We start from the raw sequence: 22760 nt of genomic DNA, 5'->3' as shown, positions 1-22760 counted from the left end.
TGTGTCCACTTAATTTAAATACAAGTTGAGCCAACCCAATCAAATCTGCAACGGCGCTGATTAAACAGGAGGCTACCATGGGGACGCGGCGGTAAAACTACTTCAATATCTTGTTTTATCGGTTTATTGTTTACACCGAACACATCACGGTAGTTATTGGATGGGAACAAAGCGGAGCAGTGGCTTCATTTCAACACACATCGTTGTAGTAACGAGTCACCAGTAACAGCAACGATCACTTTTTTTTCGTACTGCATTTCTACAACGTAAAAACCTGGGCAAAACCAATTACATTCATTTAAATCACACAACAAATTGAGGACACAACGGAGAAGTTGCGACATCGCTACGTACATATTTGCACTACTGACTGCAATGATCATTGAATGTTTTACGAGATATCCACGCTAATCGCCTGCAACTCTTAAAGCGTAAATTTGGATACCTGACCAGTAACGACTTATCCGTCGGTGCCACTAACTAAAACATACATATTCCTATTATATATTCCATTGATTGGGCAATAAGTACAAATTGCAAAAATGGCAAACACAGTTTTAAACGATTTCTTTAACCCCTAAACAGTGCGGAATTTGCAAAAAGGATTTTTTTCGTTTATTTTGAGTACTCTAGATCTGCGTAACAAGAGTCGCAGTTGAATCTATGTGTCCACTTAATTTAAATACAAGTTTCCACCAACCCAAATCAATCTGCAATGACGCTCATTAAACGGGCAAGCTTGGAGACGCCGCGCTAAAGCTACTTTAATATCGTGTTTTATCGGTTTATTGCATACATCAAACACACCGCGGTAGTTAATGGATAGGAACATAGCGAAGCAGTTGCTTTATTTCAAAATACATCGTTGCTCTTTTGAGCTATTAAGTGCCAGTGAGAACTTCAATTTTGGTCGTACTTTATTTGGACACCGCAAAAAAAACTAGTCTAAATTTATGGAATTGTTTTTTTGTTTGATAAATATTTTTGGTGCAAAAACGTTTTTTACGATTTTCGAAATATGCCAATTCATAACGTTTCTCGACACAAGAAACAAGATGCATCATTGACTCAAGTTGAAACAGACTGTTTGAAACAGGACGGATGCGTTGTACCTTGTTAGACATAAAGTCAACAATGTCAGGAACATAAGCTCCAATAACACACTGAATCAGCTATTAAACATACAGTGACAATATTTAGCAGCAAAGAACAATTCAAAATTTAGCTGCAAAAAAACTTCATTATGCAAAACAGAAAAGGCCATAGTTAATATGCTATTCATGGTGAGAGCAAACGTTTCGAACAACTACTGTGTTGACCATCAGTGCTGTAAGGTAACACAGCTCTGGCTTTTCTACATCGCGAAAACAAAATCGTTTGAAAATACAAACGTTTCGTCGGCAGTGGGTCAGCGTAGTAGCATTTCAAATCTATGAAAAAATATTTATATACGGATAACTTTTTATTCTCTACATAATTTACCTAGTTTACCAAACCAAAATTTCGTTCCTTCACAATTCGTTTAAAGTTAATACTTTTAAAATTACAATATTCTTTCGAAATGGAAATTATGACTACCTGTTAAGTTAATGTGTTTCAAAACGAAAAACAAAAAGAAAGTAGTAGCTACAAAATCCATAAGACATATTCCCACGACTACTTACGTAGGCGACATGCTTATTTTCAATTTGGCATGCATTTGTTATTGACAGCACATTGCACGGAATTTCCATTTTTTGTTTTGTGATAGATAAATTGTCATTTTATCCTGCCCTCTATGTATTACTTTTGCACCCCGTGACGCAATACAACGCTAATTGTATCGGAATGCGTTTGCCTGTTCTCCTTATATAACAGCGGTTATTCTCTCACTTGAACATTCTTTATTTCTACTTGGTGTCGGTTTATGCTTTTGCAAGTACAAGAATACAACGCTGTTGATGGCATGTAATTCAATGGCGACAGGCTGCAGAAACAGCTTTCAGCATTTAACCGTAGATCACAAAGCCAGAAATGCCAGCATAAGCATTTGACCGGCACTCTTTGCTAATCCAAATCATACCACACAAAGTCAGGAAATCATACAAAAGCGGCCAGTATTTTGATATCACAGATGTTTTCCACAATGTAATTCTCATTCTCTCCATATGTAAATCATCATGTCGAAAATTCGAACAATTTATACGACCAAAATCGAACCTTTGTGTCAAGTAACATTTCTGTTATCCAACAAAAATTATAATCCTATCTCGATTGCATACAGGGAAATAACAACGTATACATACATAAACGTTACAACACAAAAGAAACCAAAAATTTCGATATTATTCTTTGAATAACCTGGTAGCATACACCTTAGCAAATGGTTCTTGTCTAATTTACTGGTGAAAACTCCATTTTTGCTTGTAAATCATTGAATGAATAGGACATTTGTTTACCCTTCGTGTGTTAAGTTTGGTCATACAAACAATTTCCAGCTGTTTCCAAAATATAGATTAATAACAACAATGATAACAATTTTAGTGGAAAAACTAACTTAGCAAGAAATACAACTAAAGTGCACAAGTTATGGTAATTCGGAAGTTAAACTACTTTTGGATTTCTGCAGTGAAAACCCGTAAGGAATATACAATACAACAGGTCCAACTCTAACTTACACAGCTACTGAAGCTCACAGACAATCTCAGTAAATGTTTAAGAAGCACAATTTATACCCAACGTTACAGCTTGACGGTTTTAAACTTTTACGACTATTACCATAAATGTAAATTGAACAAATCCAGACACGTCGGCACAGGCCAGGGGCTTCAAAAATATATTGCTTTTAGTTGTACTTTCCAGTAACGATGCCACGAAGTTATAAAAAACAGGTATGGTTGTTTGGGAGCAACGATACTCACACTGCTCAAAAAGCTTTGTTAAAAACGCGAACCAAATGCCGTTTACGCTGACGCCAACAAAATATCCCTTTTTTATTTCTCTGTTTTCCGTGACAATAATCGTAGTTAAAATTGTATCACATAACAATACAAGTTGGGACAAGTCCTTTCGAACATGCAATAAACGGTCGTTAAACGGTATCTGCGACGAACCACAACGACAATCGCCCAAATAAAAACGACTTAATTTTTTATCGTGTTTTTTCTGTTCATTTCGTACAGCAAACATAACGAGGTAATAAGGATCCGTTGAGGACACAACGGAGAGGTTGCGACATCGCTGGGTACATCTTTGCACTACTGACTGCAATGATCATTGAATGTTTCACGATATATCAACGCTAATCGTCTACCATTCTATCAGCGTAAATTTGAGTATCTGACCAGCAGTAACTACTGATCAATCGGTTTTATTCGAAAATTAACTTTGCTTTTGCTTCAACAGAAATTTAAGCAACTTATAATGCTTGACAATAATCAATTTTGTTAGCCATTGGGCAGTTTATAATTTCCTGAACTGAAAATCCTTTTGCGCAAAGATCTTGCACCCGCAAACCGAATGGGTTTGTCTTGCTTGCAAAGTTTGCATTTTGCTGTTTTTTTATGCTTAATTGAATTGAATAAGGTTTTAGTTTTTAATCCTAAACAATTATGTTGCCTGCTAACTATATCTCGTGATTTTTAACGTATAAATCATATATGTAACGTACTTCAACTCGACGCCCGCTAAACGGTACCAACAGCTAAGAATGATGACTGCACCCCATGTTTTATCGCAGTTTATTGCTTGGAGCAAACAAAAAGTTAGTTGGGACCTGGCGTGGGCATGTTGGGTCATTTACATATACATTATCATACTACTGGGTGACTCCTATGACTTTTTCGTCGTTTCTTTTTATTGCCAGAACATCGGCTATTTTAAATACGTGCATTTCATTTAATGCAAGGAAATAGTTTCTTCAAACACAATTGCCGTATTCGTCTGAGCAGACAACTGCACAGAAAGCAAGTCTGTAGAGCGTCACTGCGGATTGTTGCCTTTATTTATACAAATACTACACTTGAAGTATTTAGACGAATTATTTTTAAAAATTTACATGCATTTTTAATAGTCATAGTCGATAATCTGACAATTAGAGAATTCGGATGAAAAAGTCATAGGAGTCACCCGGTAATATAATAATGTACATGTAAATGAATCAACTCATCCACGCCAGGTCCCGACTAGCTTCTTGTTTGCTCCAAGCAATAAACTGCGATAAAACTGAAGGTATTTGTTTCGGCGGAGACCAAATCTTAGGTGTGTTTTCAAATCCCTATTAAAAAGGCTGTTTGTACGCTCACGGCGAGTGCCATTTAGTCGAAGGAATTGCCTAAAGATTTGAAACGTACCTTTAAACTTTATTTCTGTCTCTAACAATAATTTGTGGTCTACGAAAGAAAGTTCATCCCACTTTCCTTCTTTCTTGCGTTGAATACGTCACACATTTGGGTGTTTATATTTAATCAAGTGAAACCAGAACACGTGAATCAATGCTATTCTGCAGTGCTTGATTACTTTTGTGATGTGAAGCGATTATAAAGCTGAATGCCGTATGCATCTCTCATGCTCGACCTAGGAAATCATCATTTGAACGATGGAATTGCCAAATCTATTTATTTCAATCACAACACTGCGAGTCGGAAATGACGCAATTGCGTATCGTTTCATTCCCGGAGTTCAAAATATAGGAAAAAGGAAGACTCGAAAAAACGAAGGATTGGAAGGTAAGATTTCCGAAAGAGGGCAGAAGCTTTATTTAAGGACATCGACATGGAGCGGCACGAGTAATAAACAAGATCGTTCCCACAGGCGCTTAACGGAATTTGAAAGGTCTTTGAATAAAGTTCGAAAACACGGCCCAGAGAACTGCATTATTCGTAGTGACGCTGACAGGCAACAACCTGTGTCACATGATCATCTACATTTCCCCATTGGGAAAAAACTTTTCGTTCATCGTTATTTGTTTTATTATTCATGTTTAATTCCACAACGCTTGCGTACTTTTGGTTGCATTGCAAATGCGTAGTACTCTGATTGATCGGGTTTTAGGCGGAAGAAGTGATGAGTGGCAAACCTGCGGCAGTTCTCTTGTGGTGGTTAGGAAGAGGTTGATGGTAGATCGCGGTTGTTTTCATTACAGGTATTTTTTTGTGGAGGTCAAATTTCTTTATAGAGTATTGTAATGTCTCGTGTCCTGTCAGAACGAATGTTGATTTAATCGTGTTCTTATCATTTAGCGTTTCAAACTTTTGGCGCATTACTGTCCTTTTAAATGGAAAAGTAGCTGCCTTGGCCGCAAGTCCGCAGTTTGGGTTTTGTAAGCCAAGGCTATTGGTTTCGACTGTTAACATCCCGCCCTCTGTACGTTAGGCATTATTTCTTATTCGACGAACTGGGGGTAGGTCGTCAATGCGCAGGTGCGCAGTTTGGGTTTTGTCGGCCGAGGTTATTTGTTTAGACTGTTAACATCTCGCTCTCTGAACGTTAGGCAGCATTGCCTGTTCGCCGAACTAATTCCGGTTACAACTATGCAAAAGTAAAAGCAACAAACGGCTGTGACGCTCCACAGACTTTGTTTCTGTCCATTTGTGGTTAAAATGTCTGCCAAACGTTCATGTCTCCGCAGTGCAAACAGATTTGATCGCAATAGCAACTCGCGCAGTAAACTCTTAAACTTTGTTATTTGAGCAAGAGCTCAACACAAACTAAGTTGTGACATACCTCCAATTCTGTTAGTTGCGACACAACTCCTAGATCGACACAAATAATCAAGTCTAGTTATGCGCACAAGCGACAAGATATTCACTGCTACAGAGACAACAAGCTCGTAATGAGAGCAGAAAAAACATGGCACACAACATCAGTAGTTTTTGGGTTTATCTGACAAAATATCGGTTCCCAACATCAAATGCAATGTTGAGTTACTGAATTTTAAAACATTTATTTGTAATTAAAGTCTTGCAATTATAAAACAGCACCACTCTTAAAAGCTAAACCTGCACGCTGTGTTAACAAAAACTTTACCATATCCATGCACTTACCCATGACATATATTACTTGAATTTTAAGCATTTCTAAAACCAAGCTGTTGTCCAAAATAAAGCAGATTTGTTACAGTTAAAAATGCTCTTCCCACCAACATAAAATGAGGAAGCACATTTTATAACTCTTCCTACCAGAGATCGGGAATCCATGGCCTGCGAGCCAGATGTGGCTCTTTTGTTGAAAGCATCTTGCTCGCAGATAAATCTAAGTTGGCATTTCTTACCACGATTGTTACAAATATTACAAAGCTAACAACATAAAAGAGGGAAGTACATTTTATAGCTTTATCTGGGCTATGCTCCCGGGAAGTTCCTTCTTCGTTGCGTTGAATACGTGGCACATTTGGGAGTTCGTGTTCATTCAAGTGTAACCACACCACATGATGTTCAATTATCTGAATTATCCTGGTTTAGCACTCCTCAAGAAGTGACTTTTGTATTAAAAATGTACTTTAGTATTTGCGAGTACCTCTCGCTCATCAGGTGTAAATAAACAAAATGCGATACAAAAAAACAAGCACAAAACGGAAAAAGAAAAAGGGCACGTTGAAACGATAAGCTGTCGTTAGTTTGATCGAAGAAATCATCAATGTGGCATTGTTCGGCCGATTCCCTTGCAAGTCTTGAATTCCCTTCTAACTTTTTTGCAAAACCATTACCCGTATGTCGTCCATGCTAAGATTGGGCTCAATAATGTGGGCCCCCACTGGCTCAGTGTTATTGTGTCGGATATCGTTTGTGTTGCCATTCATTCGTTTTCGCAGTGTTTGTCCTGTCTGTGGAATGTAAGAGCGTGTGAGCAGCGTACACATGTTATGGCGTACACCACGGTGGTAGATTTGCAGGTAATTGTTCCCTTCGGTGCATTTTTTTATTTGTCTAGTGTTGATGTGATTCACCGGGTTGATCAATTTGCCCAAAGAACACATGGTGCTTCCACAAGGGCAAGTTATTAAGTGTTGTTTGGGTGCAGTCAGTGTGGAGAAAGTTTTTTGAGGTTAGGGGGTTGCCGATACGTTGTCTCTGGTAAGTTTGGGAACACTTCACTTACTGTTTTGTCCTGTTGTAAAATGGGTTGCAGGTACCTTGCAATCTTTTTGAGCCGGCCAATCGAATGTTGTTGAGTTGAGTTTTTCCTTCCGTCGTTGTATTGGAGAAGGCGGTATATTGGGATATTTGCTGCTCTTTTCATTTCTTTATTTACCAAGCTGACCTGATAGCGATTCGCGAAGAATACATCCTACAAAGAACGTAAACTTGTGTTGCAATCGTAACGAGAACATATCCGTCTGTATTGCAGCGTTTTAGAATGCACTGTGGACCAATACATATGTATGGGGTTGACACTAGAAAGATATAGATACGTACCTCGATCCGTCGCTTTACGGTATAGGGAGGTAGAGAGTTCACAGTTTTGTAGTGGGACCGTTACATCCAGGAAATGGACACGTGTGTTAGACCACAATTCCTGCACAAATATGTAAAGGGGTTGTTTCCCCGCAGTCCAAACCAAGAAAATGTCGTAGATAAACCTTTGGGACATTGTTATCGACGACTCTCATGATTGTATGAAACGTTCCTCCACAGTTGTAGTGAACATATTAGCGTATTGTGGTGCCAGGCGAGTACCCATCGCCGTTCCTTTAATTTGGATATAATTGTCGCCGTTGAATTGGAAGTTGTTCTATACAATTACTAACATCGCCGGTCAAAACACTTGTTAACATGAAAGATGCTATAACCTGTATAATATAGCGTGCAAACGATCTTCTGAAGATAGCATTGTGCACTCGCCGCACCCCCGTTGATATGCAGAACTATACGCCAATGATTGCAATTACCGGCATGTCATCTCCATTTCGATTGTTTTACAAAACGCATGTATTTACTAGGCCCAGGTTGTATATGTTGTCCAATTTGCCACATGTAAAGATTGGAACCACAAAAATAGTAATTTTTAAAAGTAATACAATCTTTGTTTTGTGTCCGAAACAATGCGCGTCTTGGTGACTTAGCTAAGTTGGTCCATGTTAGATGGAAATCTTTTGTATGATTTGTTTTGTTTTGAAGGAAAACGTGTCCAGATAGTGACGTAGTTTGAATGAATTTTATATTAACTAACCTCTTGCATTTAGCTGACTGAAAGCAAGTATCTAACACAAGTATCTAATCAAAGGTATAGTTTGATATGAATAAACTTGTTTTACCTTTGGTGTAGGACTACGATCAAAACAGAAAAGCAAATGCACGCAAATCCTGATCAAAAGATGAGAAAATTATATATTCCAGGTTATCCGAATCTTTTTGGAAAAAGAATACGAATCATTTCTAACTTAAAGTTTGTACTAATTAGGTGAAGTTCCGCGGATTAACCGAATTTGCCCATCCTGTAAACTTAATAGTAAAGCAGTTTGTTGCTAATGCTTGCAGGCATATTACTTAATAATAGTGAAGTGTTACGTTCGACACAAGTTGCACTTTTATTGATACAGTAAATCATGCTTTTTATTTACATTTTGTACGGAACACTTGTCATTTTTGTAAAATAGACTTGAAATGAAAAGTTCCCTTGTTGGACGACTGATTCCTTTAAATTGCAATTTCTCCGGTTACCGGTTACCACGTACAAAATGCCGGGTACGTCACATTTTATCCTTTGCCCTATGACAATTATTATTTTTGTTTTACACAACGTCAGCCATGATACTGTTTCTTAAACAAGGAATTTTTTTTCAATAAAACTATAAATCTGCATTACGTATTGTAGATGCGCGGTAATTGTAATTAATTCAAAAATAACATAAAATATATACTCTGCTGCATTGGATTACACCAAAAGTAGGTGCTTCGGTGGCAATTTGATTTCCACGTCAAGCTTGTTGTTGACGTTTTCAGTTTTCCATTGGAGCAAATAAAGCAGAGAGAATGGTACGTACATTACTGTATATTTAAAGTGTTTGTATTTACAAATAGTCACAAAAATTTAGGTCTGCAACAAAGTGCGTGAAAAAGTAATGAATTAAAATCCAAATTAGAAAAGCGAATCATTGCTCACCCCATGAAGGTGTAATGGAAAGTTTCCGACAGAAATTTATAAAATGCGTCGTTGGTAAATAGGCTTATTTTAGTTTCATTAATTTCCTAAGCCTAAATCTCCATTGGTGTAAAATCACATGAAATTTTATATTCAATTTTAAGCAACAAAAAAAACAAATAATAGGCTACATTAATGCACCAAAACATCAGTTTGCCCAAGCAAGTCATTTCCAATCAGACTTTCATGTAAATACAGTACTGGTATGCTTCTATGTGTTTTAGGATGTCCTGGACTTGGAGAGCATGAGACGTTATGTCTCACCAGTAAACCCTGCAATCTATCCTCACCTCACACTGGTCTTGCTTGGAATTGGATTGTTTTTTACTGCATGGTTCTTTGTTTATGAAGTAAGATTTTTTTATGAATTAATTTTTATGCAAAACCTAAAAATTGAACTAATTGTGTACAGGACTACAAGGCTTCAAAAAGTTTCAGCTAACAATTTATCATTTCGTTATTGAATAAAAACACTTCACATTTTGCTCCAAGCTAATGTTTGTGTAGTCGATGAAAGGCATGTTTTAAATATTAAGTAAAAAATATTTACTGCTACATCAGCTGTGTTTAATATGTAGAATTTTGAAGAGTTGTACAGTGATATGTAATGCATTCACTTATTCATTTTCAAACCTATCCTTACCTGCATTATTACCACAGGTTACATCAACAAAATATACCAGAGATTTCTACAAGGAACTTCTGATGTCGATTGTTGGATCAGTTTTCAATGGTTTCGGGATACTTTTTCTTCTCCTCTGGGTTGGAATATTTGTTTAGCAAATGCCTAATGATTGCATTTAGCAATCACGTGTTTGTATACTGCTATGAAGCATTCAAGCATTCTTTTTTGCATCAATGATGTTGTAAAAATACATCAGCGCTGAGAAAGTCCGAAATTCATTCAATAAATTTTTTTATTGTGAACTGTCTGTGTCGTTAAATGGTGTTACTGGAAGTAGCAAAAGTACTGGTTGATTAATTAGGGCGCAAAGATTAGAAAAAATCTGTTTGTAATAGTTCTGTGTCAGGCAGCAGAATTTTCATTTCACTGAACATTTATTTCATCTTGGTAAAAAAGATAACAAAAAATTCGAAGTAAACATATATACACAAACAAGAAACATGTTTGACATCCAAATTCATTCCCCTTGAAATTACAAACTCAAACATAAAATCACATAGTGCTGTACAACACCAAATCAAAGTTAGCGGCAGTGAAATTGTAAACACACATATTGTCAAAATAAGTGCCAGAAACACTCCAATTTTACCAGGCTATTGTTATTAAAAATATGCAAGGTTTTTAATTGGAATGCCCCTATACCAGGGTGTACCAAATGCAAAGCAAAAAAGATTACTACCAGCATACCACCCTCTCGCAACAGACTAATCTTTTTGCTGAAATATGCAAGACATTCGATATGTAAAACGTGAAAAAGTAAATGCTTTGAGCAGCTTTTGTTATTAAAATGATGTAAAATAATATATTGCGCAGTGAATGGAGTGCCAGGCCAGCATCCTTTGTAACATACAATGTCATATGCTACCACTTAGACCATGCACTAAGCTGCAAAATCCACAAAAGTAACTGAGGCAATTAACGTACAATGGGCCTTACATAATGATGGCATCAAATTTAGGTCCTTTTCTGATGTAAACGTCACCAAAGGTTTGATTTTGGGACAGAAGTGTGGCCTCTTGTTTGGCAAGCACCAGTAGGGAGTAAAATTTTGATACTGCTTGTTTTCGTGTTATACCCTCGGTCATTCGGAAAAAGGTAACTTCCTGTTCATGCTTGAAAGACCGCTGCAAAAGAAATTGGAACTGAAGCTGGTATTACTAAATAAATCATGCAAAAACAACTGACACAAGAATCACTGTGACCAACTGCTACATTAAAATAAGTAATATGTTTTAATAAGGTACAAAACCACACAAGCTTCTTTTATACCTGTAAAGTGTGAAGCAAGTGTTGTGTTCTCTTGTTCCATCTCAAGTCATCAACATCATCCGCATAACTTACATCTAAAAAAATTTTACATGAGAGATCAATATTTCAAAACTAATTTAAAATTAAAAAGCGGAAAAGCCTAATTATGCACAGTAGATATACCAGACTTCATCAAAATTTGAACTTTAGGTCCAATTTACCTTGGCCAGGACTTCCTGGTGCCGGGAGGGACATTTCACTTTCAGGTGGGCCAGAAAGGTCTCCACCAGGTGGGCCGGGGAGAATTGAATCACCATGAAGTTGTGGGACAGTAGGATCTAACACTCCCATGTCACCTAAACCCTTGTCTCCATTGCTTGAAGCCACACTTTGGGGGCCAACACTGTAGGGCTCATAGTCATCTTCAGAGTTGTAGCCAGCCTGAAATATGTCAAATCAAATGAGTGTCCGACTGTTTAAGGATTTAATATTGTTATAGGTATACATAAATCTTGAAGATTAGTATTTAAAATTTACTTTTTACATCTCAATGCATGATTACGAGTGATATGTAGTTGGCCTTGGATCAGTAGGTCAGCTGGCTTTTATTAAACAAACACAAATCAATGTGTGCATATATGGCCTTGGTGGGGTATTAGATACTTACTACATAGTTCATTTTAAAAATTGCATTAAAAACATCATACCGCACACATTGATTGTTTTTATTACATTAAAAATTTTTTATTACATTAAAAACATCATACCGGTGCATTGAGTTGATTCATTGAGATATCTTTGCTCTGCGACAGCATGTTGTTGGTTTGATCAAGAGCGACAGCAGCACTGATGTTATTGAATGTTGGATCGTCACGACCAGCATAGACAGAAGACTCATCCTGGATTTTAGTTGTGTCACCAAACTGTTCATGCAACTGTGTGCCTGTCATATCAACCAAATCTTCAGGTATTGTGTTGTGAAGGTTTTTGCTAAATATCTGCAAATTAGGAAGTTTTAAAATTATACAAAGGTAGTATAAAAAATGTGCAATATGAATGAGGCAGGAACAATGCATATTGCACACTGTTCCCTGGCAGATCACTCCACTGAAGGCCTGGATGATCATAGCCATCGCACATCCATCATTTGCATCGGTGGCATCACACTTTATTAATAATATTCTTAATTAGATGGAATAGGGTTAAAAAAAATATTTCTGCTTCGGTAGTCCCACTGCTTGATAAAAATAAAAACAAATCCAGACCTTGTTAATTCCCTCTCCAGTTGTCTTGGAAGGAAGTGAAAACAGTTTATCAACACCCCCCATTTCTTTCCATTGCATGAGACGTTTTGTTGGCGGTGCCATGTCAAGAGTGGTTACAATGTCATTGAAATCTTTAAGTTGTTCTCGCATTGTTTGCCCATCCAGTTCCATAACATGATCCACAATCAACTTTCGCTTCCGCCTCATTCTCATGTCCTTCACCCCTTTTATTGAAAAAAAAATTCTTGATGAGTTTGGTCAAAACCAAATTGGTATTTTTACTATATCAGGAGAAGTGCACACCACGTACTTTGTCTTTACGGTTTAATGGCCCTTGTTATACCACAGTACCTTGCAATACATAGATAGATCTATTTAACACTTACGGCAAATGATTTTTACCAGCAATATGAGATGCCCACTTAATACAGCTTAACATGACGTCCACAATTTCTGTCATTATAACCAAATATACACAAACCAGACCTCTTATGTCCAAGGGTTCAAGGGCAAAAGCCTCCTCCTCATTTGCCACAAGGGTAGTTTGATCCTTGTTAATAGTTTCCTCTGCTTCCTCTTGTCGATCCTCGACTGCAGGTGGATGTTGCTCGGCAATCACTGGGGGTGGTATCGCTGTGTCCATTACCTCGGGCACTATTATACCCTGAAACACCAAAGTTTATCTTACATGTCAACCAACTCATATTACAAATTTTATGGGGTCAGTACATGCTAGGTTTATTTGGTTTAAATGTTGAGGCATGTTTTTGACAATTTTGTTACATATATTTCATGCTTACTTCTTGTGGCATATCACTTAGATCTCTTTCTGGAGCTGCAGGTTGTTGTTGTGCAACTGGTGACATCACTTGGTGGTCCATGGCCCCTTCAGCTGTTTCCTGTGCTATAATTTCAAAACAAATTTGCTAAAAATTACACCCAAAAGGTCTCCATAAAGGGCATTATATTTCCTTACCTGCAGTTTCTTCCTGAGCTCTTTGTGCAGGTCCCTCCCCCATAAAACCACCATCTTGTTCTTCGCCAAACAAGCCAGGACCTTGCATGAAACTTCCCCCTTAAGACATAAGAATTAGGTAAAAAGGAATCCTAAAATTATAATAAAAAAAAAATTTGGGAAAAAACACAACTAAACGATTTTTTATAGGACATCACTGTATGCTTATCACCTAACAAGCTGTCGCCACCCATATCTCCACCGAAACCATCTTTCATTCCACTTTCATCCATTGAAAATCCAAGATCTTTACCATCTTCTGCAAAAAAACACAGTTTTGATAAATGTTAAAAAAATGTGCATACCACATGTACTTTATTGTGTTAACAAACTACACAATGCAACATAGAATGGAAGTAGTGTAACATTTTGGGTTCAGACTAAAAATAACATGAACTTTTGCATTTATCAGAAAATACCAACGAAATACATTTTTTGATGCTACTAAGAATTTAAAATGGTTTGAATACCCACTTCCATCATCATCCTTATAAAACATGTTTTGCAAATCTCCAGCAGAATAACGATTGTCAAGGTCTTTCCCGAACTCCATTGCTGCACCTAAACAACACAATTTTTTTTATAAATTGTGTACCACTTTGCTATCTAGGCACTGTAAACATTTACTCAAAACTTACCACCAAACCCTTCAAGTTGCAGTGATGTTGGGACCTCTTCAGGTAGAGTAATTTCATCAATCCTCGACTGGTTCAAAGTTAGATGTCGATTCATATCAATGTCACTGTCAAACAACAAAACATAAGATTAAATCAAAGTAAACACTTTAAAACCTAATTTGTCATCTCACGTAATATCTGGTAGTGGAGTGTCAAAGTTAGGAAAGGTTTCCACCAGATAGATTTGATTGTGCTGAGCTTCTCTATTTTCCTCTGGCAAATCCACCACTCCAGGTCTAAAATAGATTATTTTTTTTACTTAAGTCCATTTTGACAAACTTAAAATAAAAAAGCAAAGCCATTATAGATAACTGGTTAAAATATGCTCCACTATGTGTTAGGATACAAGATGGCATGCAGTTTACATACCTGAAATGACAGATAAACTTTACATTCTTGAAAATATTGCATGGCATGCAAGGTGGTTGCACTAACACCACCCTTGTTTATAGTTTTGTTATAAAAAATTTGGCAATTCACAAAACTTTCTAACAAATATTGAGTAAATGGTGTCATGAAAGTTAGTAATAATGACATCATTAGATATCACAAAACTGTAAACCATAAACATGCAAGATAGGTGTATGATATAGTGGCCCAGTTGGCATATCTTACTGTGAAGCTGGGCTTACAACAAAACTATTCAACTATGTAAGAGAACTTATCTAAAACTAGGTCAACACTTTTTATGTGTTGTAAAAGGAATAAGCACACCAACTATTGTGCAATATTATCATTTCAAACCACACATAATATTCTGTTAGAGACATCCCAGATTGGTCATGCACTTTTGCGAAAATTAGTTGTCCATGCAAAAAACAAACTTTCCAATCTGGGTGACAAACTACTTAATCACCTGAAAGCCATTTTAATTTTGACAAATGCTTCATTGCAGTCAGCTAGAAGGTATTTAGACTTGCGGTTGTAAATGCGTACAACTCCCAGTAGCAAATGACCCGAAGTACGAAGTGCCATTTTTACCTGAAACACACAAAAGTTTGAGAACACTTTATATACAACGTTGAAATTGCAGCTTTGAACATGATCCAAAGAGAAATAATAAACAGTAGGTAAAGAATGAAATTGTAGTTTTAATATACACATTGTACTAGGCCTATATAAAAAATAGTTACCTGCGGACTAATTATATTTTCCACACTGTCTTCCAAGTTTGTCTCAAAAACATGTGCTTTGGTAAGTTTTTTGTCCCAGTGAGCAGCAAGCCATATTCTGGAAAGAGGGCCCCGTTTGCTCAGAACGAAGTGAGCATAAAACATTTTGCTAGTTTAAGCAAAGCCAAGGTTTAAACATGTCTGTACACAGAAAATCGTTAATGTCAAAATCCCACTAAAATTATATAAAATCACTCAGTAGGGGTGACGAGTTCTTACAAAATAAAACGAACATTTTTACATTGATTTGACACTACCATTATCCAAACACTTTCGTCGCCATTACAACAAAAACACAAAAAGTCAAAAAAACAATTCAAGCAAAAACAAATACTTTCCTTTGGATGGATGAGACTAGAGAGTAATAGCGGCAAAATATTTAAAGTAAAATTCAGAGAAAAATAGAAATATATGTATTCTTGAACTAGGTAAGGAGATATATAGCATTTTAATTTAAAAACTAAATTTTATTTGAGCATTTCTTACTTATTTTAAATAAACTATCTTCAGATAACATTTTCGCTCATCCAGTTTGGATGAAACAAAAGTTGATTTCCCGCTCAACGCAGTTTGTTTGTTGGAGTTTTGATTTTAAATTTGTTTTGGCCCTGCCTTCGCCTATAAACTTGTACTATACCTTCCTAGTCCATAAACTCCATGCAAGCACAATTACAAAAACTTTAATAGGATTCTAGTAAATAAAAATATCGCATTTTGTATCAAATGAAAACCAAACGGTAGGGACCCGGATACCACAAAGCAACTATGTTTATGTTTTCATCTGTGTTACCTTCTCAGTGTTCCTGCTGTGAATGACATTTTTGCAGGCATGAAAAAATATATAAATCATAACAAAACATTGGGGGTAATTTCTGTATATATAACTTACATAACTCATAACTTGAATAAAACTGCCGCGGATTTCTTCATGTATGTCTATTCCAACTGATCTGCTTATTTTATCTGTCAGCAAAAACTATCTGTGCCTGGTAACAGGTAGAAAGGCCCATTTTCACGAAAGACAAAGGTAACAAGATAAGTGGATTTGGGCAACAAGAATAACAAAGTAGTAACGCCGTGCAATCCTTGCTGTCATTCGCTTTAAGTTTGCTGGAACAAAAAGTTTAATTTTTGCTGGATTGAAAAGACTTGAGGAACTGCATTCCAAATTATTTCAATAGTGTAGGCCTAAACGCCGTGTGTGACACAGTGTGTTCGAATGTAAATGTCACACTGTATTGGAATATATGAAACAAAGAGGATATATACAGTGCTGTTTAGCGACCTGCCTATACTTTTGGTACGTTTACATTAAAGCTGACTCCTTGTTTCATTGTGCTCAGGTGCTTTAGGATAGGATGTGCTGTTTCAATTGTCTTCGTACAGTGCTCCGGAATCGTTGTGCCGCGACAAAACCAGACGATGTCCGGTGTGCCACGGTTTAAATCCTTTTTAAGTTATTCTGTTCAATACAGAATTCAAAAATTGCGTTGTCTTACTGTCACCTTTCAAGCATGCAGTGTAATTATACTTTATAGTGCCCTATTAGCAACAAGTGTTGGAAGTTTTTTATACGTTACGCTGATCACCCAAAAAGCTTTTGGCGATTTGACTGTAATTTTTATGGAACGACTACAAAACCTTACGGGCTTACATAGCGACCTAGCACATGGTTTGAAGGCGTGGTTTGATTTGTCCAAAAAATGCAATGACAGCAGCATGAACTTATATATTTTTGCATGAAGACTGGTAGAAAAAAAATGCCTGAAAGATTGAAAAACCCCAGTTTAACAACGAAATTCAACGTGTAAAGGAAACAACCTATGTTAAAAACAACACGTCGGTAGGCATATAGCAAGAACAAAAACTATGCTGCTTGTAAGAAAAGCAAAAAAAAATCGAGAGGCCGTCCTCGGATGAATAATGTTGGCTATTATGTGTTACTGATGACGTTGTTGTGTCAACCTAACTGCTGGATGCATGCATATGGCATGCTACTACACTACGTGAATAATACGACTTCCTGTGTGTCTACGAGGACAAAGCAGTTAGAAATGCCCCGGCAAATGAGTCTTATATGCGCACGAGGTAGGTATAGCTGCTACTGCGCTGTTTATTTTGCCAAGGAATCATATTTTGCGTGTATTACCTTTGCATTGCATGAAAACGTAGGCACATTACGGATTATGGAACACGTATCTGTCGCAGAGAAAAACAAGAAAGTTTTACCGATAAAGGGGCGAAGAAACACGATTGTTAACCGCGTTTACGTAGCTGGCTTTACAAAGAAGGTTTGTCTAAACATGAAATGTCTGTATTGTGGTTATAAATTCGGGTCATTAGTAGGATTCTTTCGTTTCAGGCAACCGAAAAAGACATACGAGATAAATTCGAATCTTTCGGAGACGTGTTGCAAGTAAACATCGTTTCAAATAGGTGCAGTATGATGCCATTTTTCTGTTATTGTTATATATTCTGCTTAACTGTGTATTCTATTAGTAACCATTCCATGTGTAACTTATTATATTTGAGATGATCACTTACATATGTCACTCTCAGGTCCACTACTTTTTTATTCAGTAATATTAGAGAGTATTGGTTTCCATTGTTAATTGATGCCACGTGGTTTAGTCGTTAACTAGTTGTTCATGCATGGCTGGTTCCTCTCACTGTTGTCAATCTGGCAGAATCCAAAATTATTTTTTCGCGGAAAAGGTTCCGCATCAATAAGCAACATTGCATAAAAAGGTTTAACTTATACAATCGAGTTTATTAGGGTTTATATCATACCAGTAAACATTATTTTGCAAAATATTTCACTTTTAAATTATTTCGCACTGATACCTTTGTAGAAGACCCGAGTTTATAATCAAAATTATTGATGCACCGAAACAGCATTTTTTTTATTCGGCCGAAATCGCATATTCGGCAAACGATGCCAAACAAATTCGGCCGGATAAACCGAAACTAATTTTGGTATCCATCTCTTTAAAAACGCAATAAATTTAAACAAAACATGTGCTGGAGTAGATCTGATTTTATCATACAGCCTTTTATCGGCACTTAAAGAATGCTGTACCAACTGCTTAAAGTTGATTTCGATGACATTTAACAAACAAAACACACTAGTTTAAACAACGATTCTAAACTATACTAAACTTTAGGTATCACTGATGCAGTAAAAAAAGTTTCGGTTTCGACCGAATTTTGCAAAGATATTCGACCAAAACCGAATAATTATAAAAACCTTGGTTTTCGGCCGGCAAACCGAACTTTCGGTGCATCCCTAATCAAAATGAGCTGAAACACGGGTCTTTTTCCGCTATCTTGCTTTGCTGGATGCCGGTGACGTCACTTTCAATGCCAAACCAATTTCCGCTCCATAGGATTTTTTTAAATCTCAGTAACTGTCAAGGATAGAGCGGCGAATAGCGTGTAAGTAATAAAAATCGGTAGAGATCCCACGTATTCCACCAGAATGACCTGAAACACCCCTTTTTAATACCCCTAGTAGTAATGAGCAACTATGACATAGCATTTGAGTATTGTACTTCATTGTTTATGTAACAACATCATGCCACAATAAACGTACCCAACAGTTACACTCGCGTTACGTTTCATTGGATATAGATACCACTACTGTTTTGTGACGTTTGCCAACGTGGAAGATTGTCAACGCCTACTAAGGATTAAGGTATATTAGGTGGTTGTTGTGTTAATAACGCCAGGCTGTCAAATGTCTAATTTTAACTTTTCAAACTAACACACTAAATAGTAAATTTAGCCTTATTATGGATATACTACATGCGCTATTCAAAGTGGCATGTGGTGACTATCACTATTTTTCTTTTAAGGATGGATTTGACTTGAAGTTGTTAGGCAGCAATCAAGTACTGGTGATCCGCCCAGCCTTCTATGAACCTCGCCGAGATGCATCAAAACAATGTAATTTTGTTTTTACAGATTATAATGTAATTTTGTACTTAATTGGAACGTTAATCTGTACTAAATTCAATAATTTTATGATGCAGGGATATGTCAATTTATATTTGAACATGCTGTCTCAAAAATAAATTAGATTGGTTTACTAAAATTCAGAAGTGAAGATATGTAAAGTTTAGCATTTTTGGGAGATTCTTTCATGTTAAATTATGTTAAATTTAAAGGTATAGGCACTGCAAACCAGCTGCAGTTAACAAAAACGAACCATGTGGCTTCGAAACAAACTGGACAGGAAGCAGGACATTTCCATAACAAACACACCTCAACCCCTTCAAGTTCAACTAATGATGCTCCAAAATCTGGAACTGCGCAATGTGGATCCCCATTGAATTTTAGAAACAGTTCAAATATTTCTGAATATGATCAAATAACATCTCCGGCAATTTCTTTGCAAGGTGGTCAAATTCATGCGACCCAAAATATACCTGCTCCAAACAGCGGAAATCAAGGAAACCAAATTGCCACCCCTTTGACTTCAATCAATGGTGCCAAAAAGACTGTAAATTCTGAGGATAATTCTTCAAGTTTCACAAAAGGTGCCTTTGTTGCTGCAAATTATGAGCAAATAATATCTCCACCTGTTCCCATGCAAAGTGCTCCAATTTATGGCACCCAAAATATACATGCTTTAAATATCGCGAATGGTTCTCAACATCATTGCCAAGGTACACCCATGTCATATTATCCCAGTCGGTTTGCTGGGAATCCATTAGACCACTTTGTTCCATTCACAATGGCTTCGGTGCAATTTCAACGAAGTATGCCAAATCAAGTGCCTATGTATCAAGTACCCATCAATCATGCTTTTCCTAGAATTCGTTTCAACTACCCTGTTCAAAATCAAGTTTTATCGTCCCATTTCTTTCAAGGTCAAACACAAATGCCCAATGTTTTGCAAAATCAATTACCCGGAAGCCATGTAGGTGTTTTATCAAATCAAGTGAATCAGTTTCCCCCAATGCAAACTATGCCTCAGCAGGCATCTGCACAAGGAAGACCCTTAAATCCTTTGGCTCAAAACTATGTTGCTTTAGGTGATACGGGTCAGAATCCAGTTGCAAGTGGTCCTCTGGCTCCAATCACTGAAAGTGCTGTTGCACACAATATTCTATCTGTAGATGCAACTGCAAACTATCGAAGAGATGTTGATTGTAATTCTTACACTGTAGCGTCTGGTGAAAATTCCTCTATTCCGACTTCCTCATTTCAAGTGGATAATATTCCCACACCAAACTACGCTACTAGTGCAGTCAACTCTACTTCTGGAGCATGATACTTTTTCTCGAATTTCATGGCATATTCCATTCATACTTTTGCCATGTAATTGCTCCAATATAGTTCCAACCACAGTTTGATTTCTTGAACTTTCGATATGTTGCCAAAACTGATTGAATGTTCATTTAAAATTCAAGTTTTCTGTTAGCAATGTGTCAACATATTCTTTACCTCAGTGTTACTGCTACCTGCAATTAATCACATGTGCTGATAGTTTCTTGTACTTTTCAACAAAGCAATGACATTTTTTCCAATGCTTTTGTTCAATACTTTCTCAAAGCAGTATTTTTCTTACTTGTTTTTTCTCATTTCAAACTGCAGCTTATTCATAAATTTTGTGGGTGTTTTTCATTTTCGCGCCCATTTTTAATTCAATAAAAAACATCAAAACCTTCTAGAAAACTGTGTTCCAATATATGAGGGCAAATTTTGCCTAAAAAAGTGATAAGTTTTAACTGTGTAACAATTTCTAAAAGCAAAATATTCAATGTTTAGTAACAATTAAAACAACAGCTATTAACACTAAAAACAAATAAGAATTGAGACCCTAGCCATAATTTTGAATTTCACAGGTAAAGCAGAAAATCATTGGACAAAAGAAAAGGTATAAAACACTGCATTGGTAGTTTAGTTTTCAAAAAATTCAATCTAATTTTCTGTTTACAGTAATCCCCATTTCATCTTCCAATATCGTTTCCACCCGAGCTCTCTCGAGTTTGTCAAGCTGGTCCCCAGGGTTGGTGTTGTCTATGTATGGTGGGACGAGGGCTTCAAACCTTAGTGCTAAAAATAGTCACCAGTAAACTTTTAATTTGTAAACATCAATGCAGATGTAAACATATTAGTTTGCTAATCTCCTTCAATTTTTGTTAAGTTGTACATCAAATAGTTACCCTTTAGTGAAGTTGGCTGACAAGCTATGAGATGCTTGATTTCATGTGCTCTCATGGCCTGGTATTGGAGTCTCATGACGCGAATTCGATTTCTTGCTTCAGCAGCTCTGGAGTGTAAATTATAGTGTGGTAAATGTGAAATGCCCTAAAACTAGGCATTGCTTTATCAAAAAAGTGAGAAAGAATGGCAGATGATTAGCCCTGGGATTATCTTTTGTTTTTCTAAACTGAAGTCAAAAGAAATGATATGTTTAGTTTGTGCTTTGTTCAAATAGATTGCATTGGAAAACTTTATCAGTCACAAGCACTGGCTAATTAATGCAGTGTTTTATGACAAAAATATTAGATATTGACCATTGGAATTAGTATTTTCAAAACAGCAGGAGTGATAGCAACTTATTTTATTCTAAAAACATCTATTTAGAACAAGATTAAAAACTGAACAGGTGCTACCCAATCTATGAAAACTGATAATGTCATTTATAATAGTTTTTAGCGTTAAACTAGGTGTTACATATTTATTGATTTCACCTAAGGAAAAGCAAAATGTGAAACAATATTGTTTCAAAAAACAAAAACTCTCTTTTGTAATTTGTTACTTTTGTAATTACTTTAACTGTCCAATAAGGTTGCTGTGTTTAGTCTTTTCCTCCTCTTCCGTCATATTTTTATGTCCTTTCAACATCTTGTGCCGGATCTTTACTTCTTTCACCCGCTTTTGTGTTGCATCCAGCTTTTCTTGGACTTCTTTCTGTGGCTCTTCATACGCCATGTATCTGAAAATTGTAGCAACTTTTTATAATGGAACAAATGTCATTTGTGGAAGATCACCTCTTTAAAATGTTTTTAACAACTTTGGCACAAAATAATTTAATGCATTTTCACAAGAAACGTCTGCTAGTCACTGCAATAAACCCAAAAATATCCTTGCAAATTGCAAACGTTTTCATTAATGTATAATAAAAGCATTTATAATGCAGCCTGCTATGTTGCAGCTTTGTAAAACTTCAGTCACACATATAGGATTAATTAAATTGTTCTGTTTTCACATCACTTTCTAGATTAGCCAGTCATGATGTTGTGTTTACAAAATAGACTACCTTGCTTTCTGTTGTGGTGCCATTTTCTTGATTTCATTTGGAGACTTTTTCTTCCAATTTTTGGGATTAGTTTGTCCACCGTCGTTTGTGGGCATGACGAATCTTTAAAAAATCTTATCATGCAATAGTTAAGCAATGTGTAATAGCATACCACGTCAATGGCAAAATTGTGTGTTTTGGCCCGCGTATTAATCCAATTAGCATACGATTGTTTCGTTTTTGCAAACATTCACTACAGTGAGCTGGGTTAACGTCAGTCAACCATGACTTTCTGATTGCCATGGCGATTCGAGGAATAGAAACATTAT

At 36.5% G+C, this 22760-nt stretch overlaps 4 protein-coding genes across 5 annotated transcripts; 2 read left to right on the top strand and 2 right to left on the bottom strand.

Moving 5' to 3' along the window:
- The first annotated feature begins 8891 nt into the window (after positions 1-8891).
- On the top strand, positions 8892-10052 carry LOC145911697 (dolichyl-diphosphooligosaccharide--protein glycosyltransferase subunit TMEM258-like). The gene is made up of 3 exons (XM_082999111.1): positions 8892-8954; positions 9345-9470; positions 9781-10052. The coding sequence occupies exons 1-3, from the start codon at positions 8952-8954 to the stop codon at positions 9898-9900; spliced, it is 249 nt and encodes an 82-aa protein (XP_082855237.1). The 5' UTR covers positions 8892-8951; the 3' UTR covers positions 9901-10052.
- Positions 10053-10166: 114 nt separating this feature from the next.
- On the bottom strand, positions 10167-15319 carry LOC145910627 (double-strand-break repair protein rad21 homolog). 2 transcript variants are annotated; one of them, XM_082997816.1, is made up of 14 exons: positions 15144-15319; positions 14867-14991; positions 14142-14246; positions 13972-14075; positions 13808-13894; positions 13506-13592; positions 13295-13393; positions 13119-13222; positions 12805-12982; positions 12319-12542; positions 11821-12051; positions 11275-11494; positions 11075-11148; positions 10167-10929 (listed from the first exon to the last, which is right to left on the bottom strand). In XM_082997816.1, exons 1-14 carry the CDS (start codon positions 15285-15287, stop codon positions 10738-10740), a joined length of 1974 nt encoding a protein of 657 aa, XP_082853942.1. In that variant the 5' UTR covers positions 15288-15319; the 3' UTR covers positions 10167-10737. The 2 variants fall into 2 exon arrangements, with proteins under 2 accessions (XP_082853942.1, XP_082853943.1); XM_082997817.1 differs by having other exon boundaries at positions 13506-13589.
- Positions 15320-18583: 3264 nt separating this feature from the next.
- LOC145911244 (uncharacterized) lies at positions 18584-20468 on the top strand. The gene is made up of 4 exons (XM_082998521.1): positions 18584-18617; positions 18813-18876; positions 19037-19127; positions 19349-20468. The coding sequence occupies exon 4, from the start codon at positions 19771-19773 to the stop codon at positions 20455-20457; it is 687 nt and encodes a 228-aa protein (XP_082854647.1). The 5' UTR covers positions 18584-18617; positions 18813-18876; positions 19037-19127; positions 19349-19770; the 3' UTR covers positions 20458-20468.
- A 610-nt stretch (positions 20469-21078) lies between these two features.
- LOC145911245 (protein LKAAEAR1-like) lies at positions 21079-22702 on the bottom strand. The gene is made up of 4 exons (XM_082998522.1): positions 22453-22702; positions 21964-22128; positions 21353-21459; positions 21079-21242 (listed from the first exon to the last, which is right to left on the bottom strand). The coding sequence occupies exons 1-4, from the start codon at positions 22545-22547 to the stop codon at positions 21103-21105; spliced, it is 507 nt and encodes a 168-aa protein (XP_082854648.1). The 5' UTR covers positions 22548-22702; the 3' UTR covers positions 21079-21102.
- Positions 22703-22760: the final 58 nt, after the last annotated feature.

Source organism: Ascidia mentula, chromosome 8, assembly GCF_947561715.1.
Source record: "Ascidia mentula chromosome 8, kaAscMent1.1, whole genome shotgun sequence".
Taxonomy (NCBI): Eukaryota; Metazoa; Chordata; class Ascidiacea; order Phlebobranchia; family Ascidiidae; genus Ascidia; species Ascidia mentula.
This window is presented reverse-complemented; position numbering and strand designations above follow the sequence as displayed.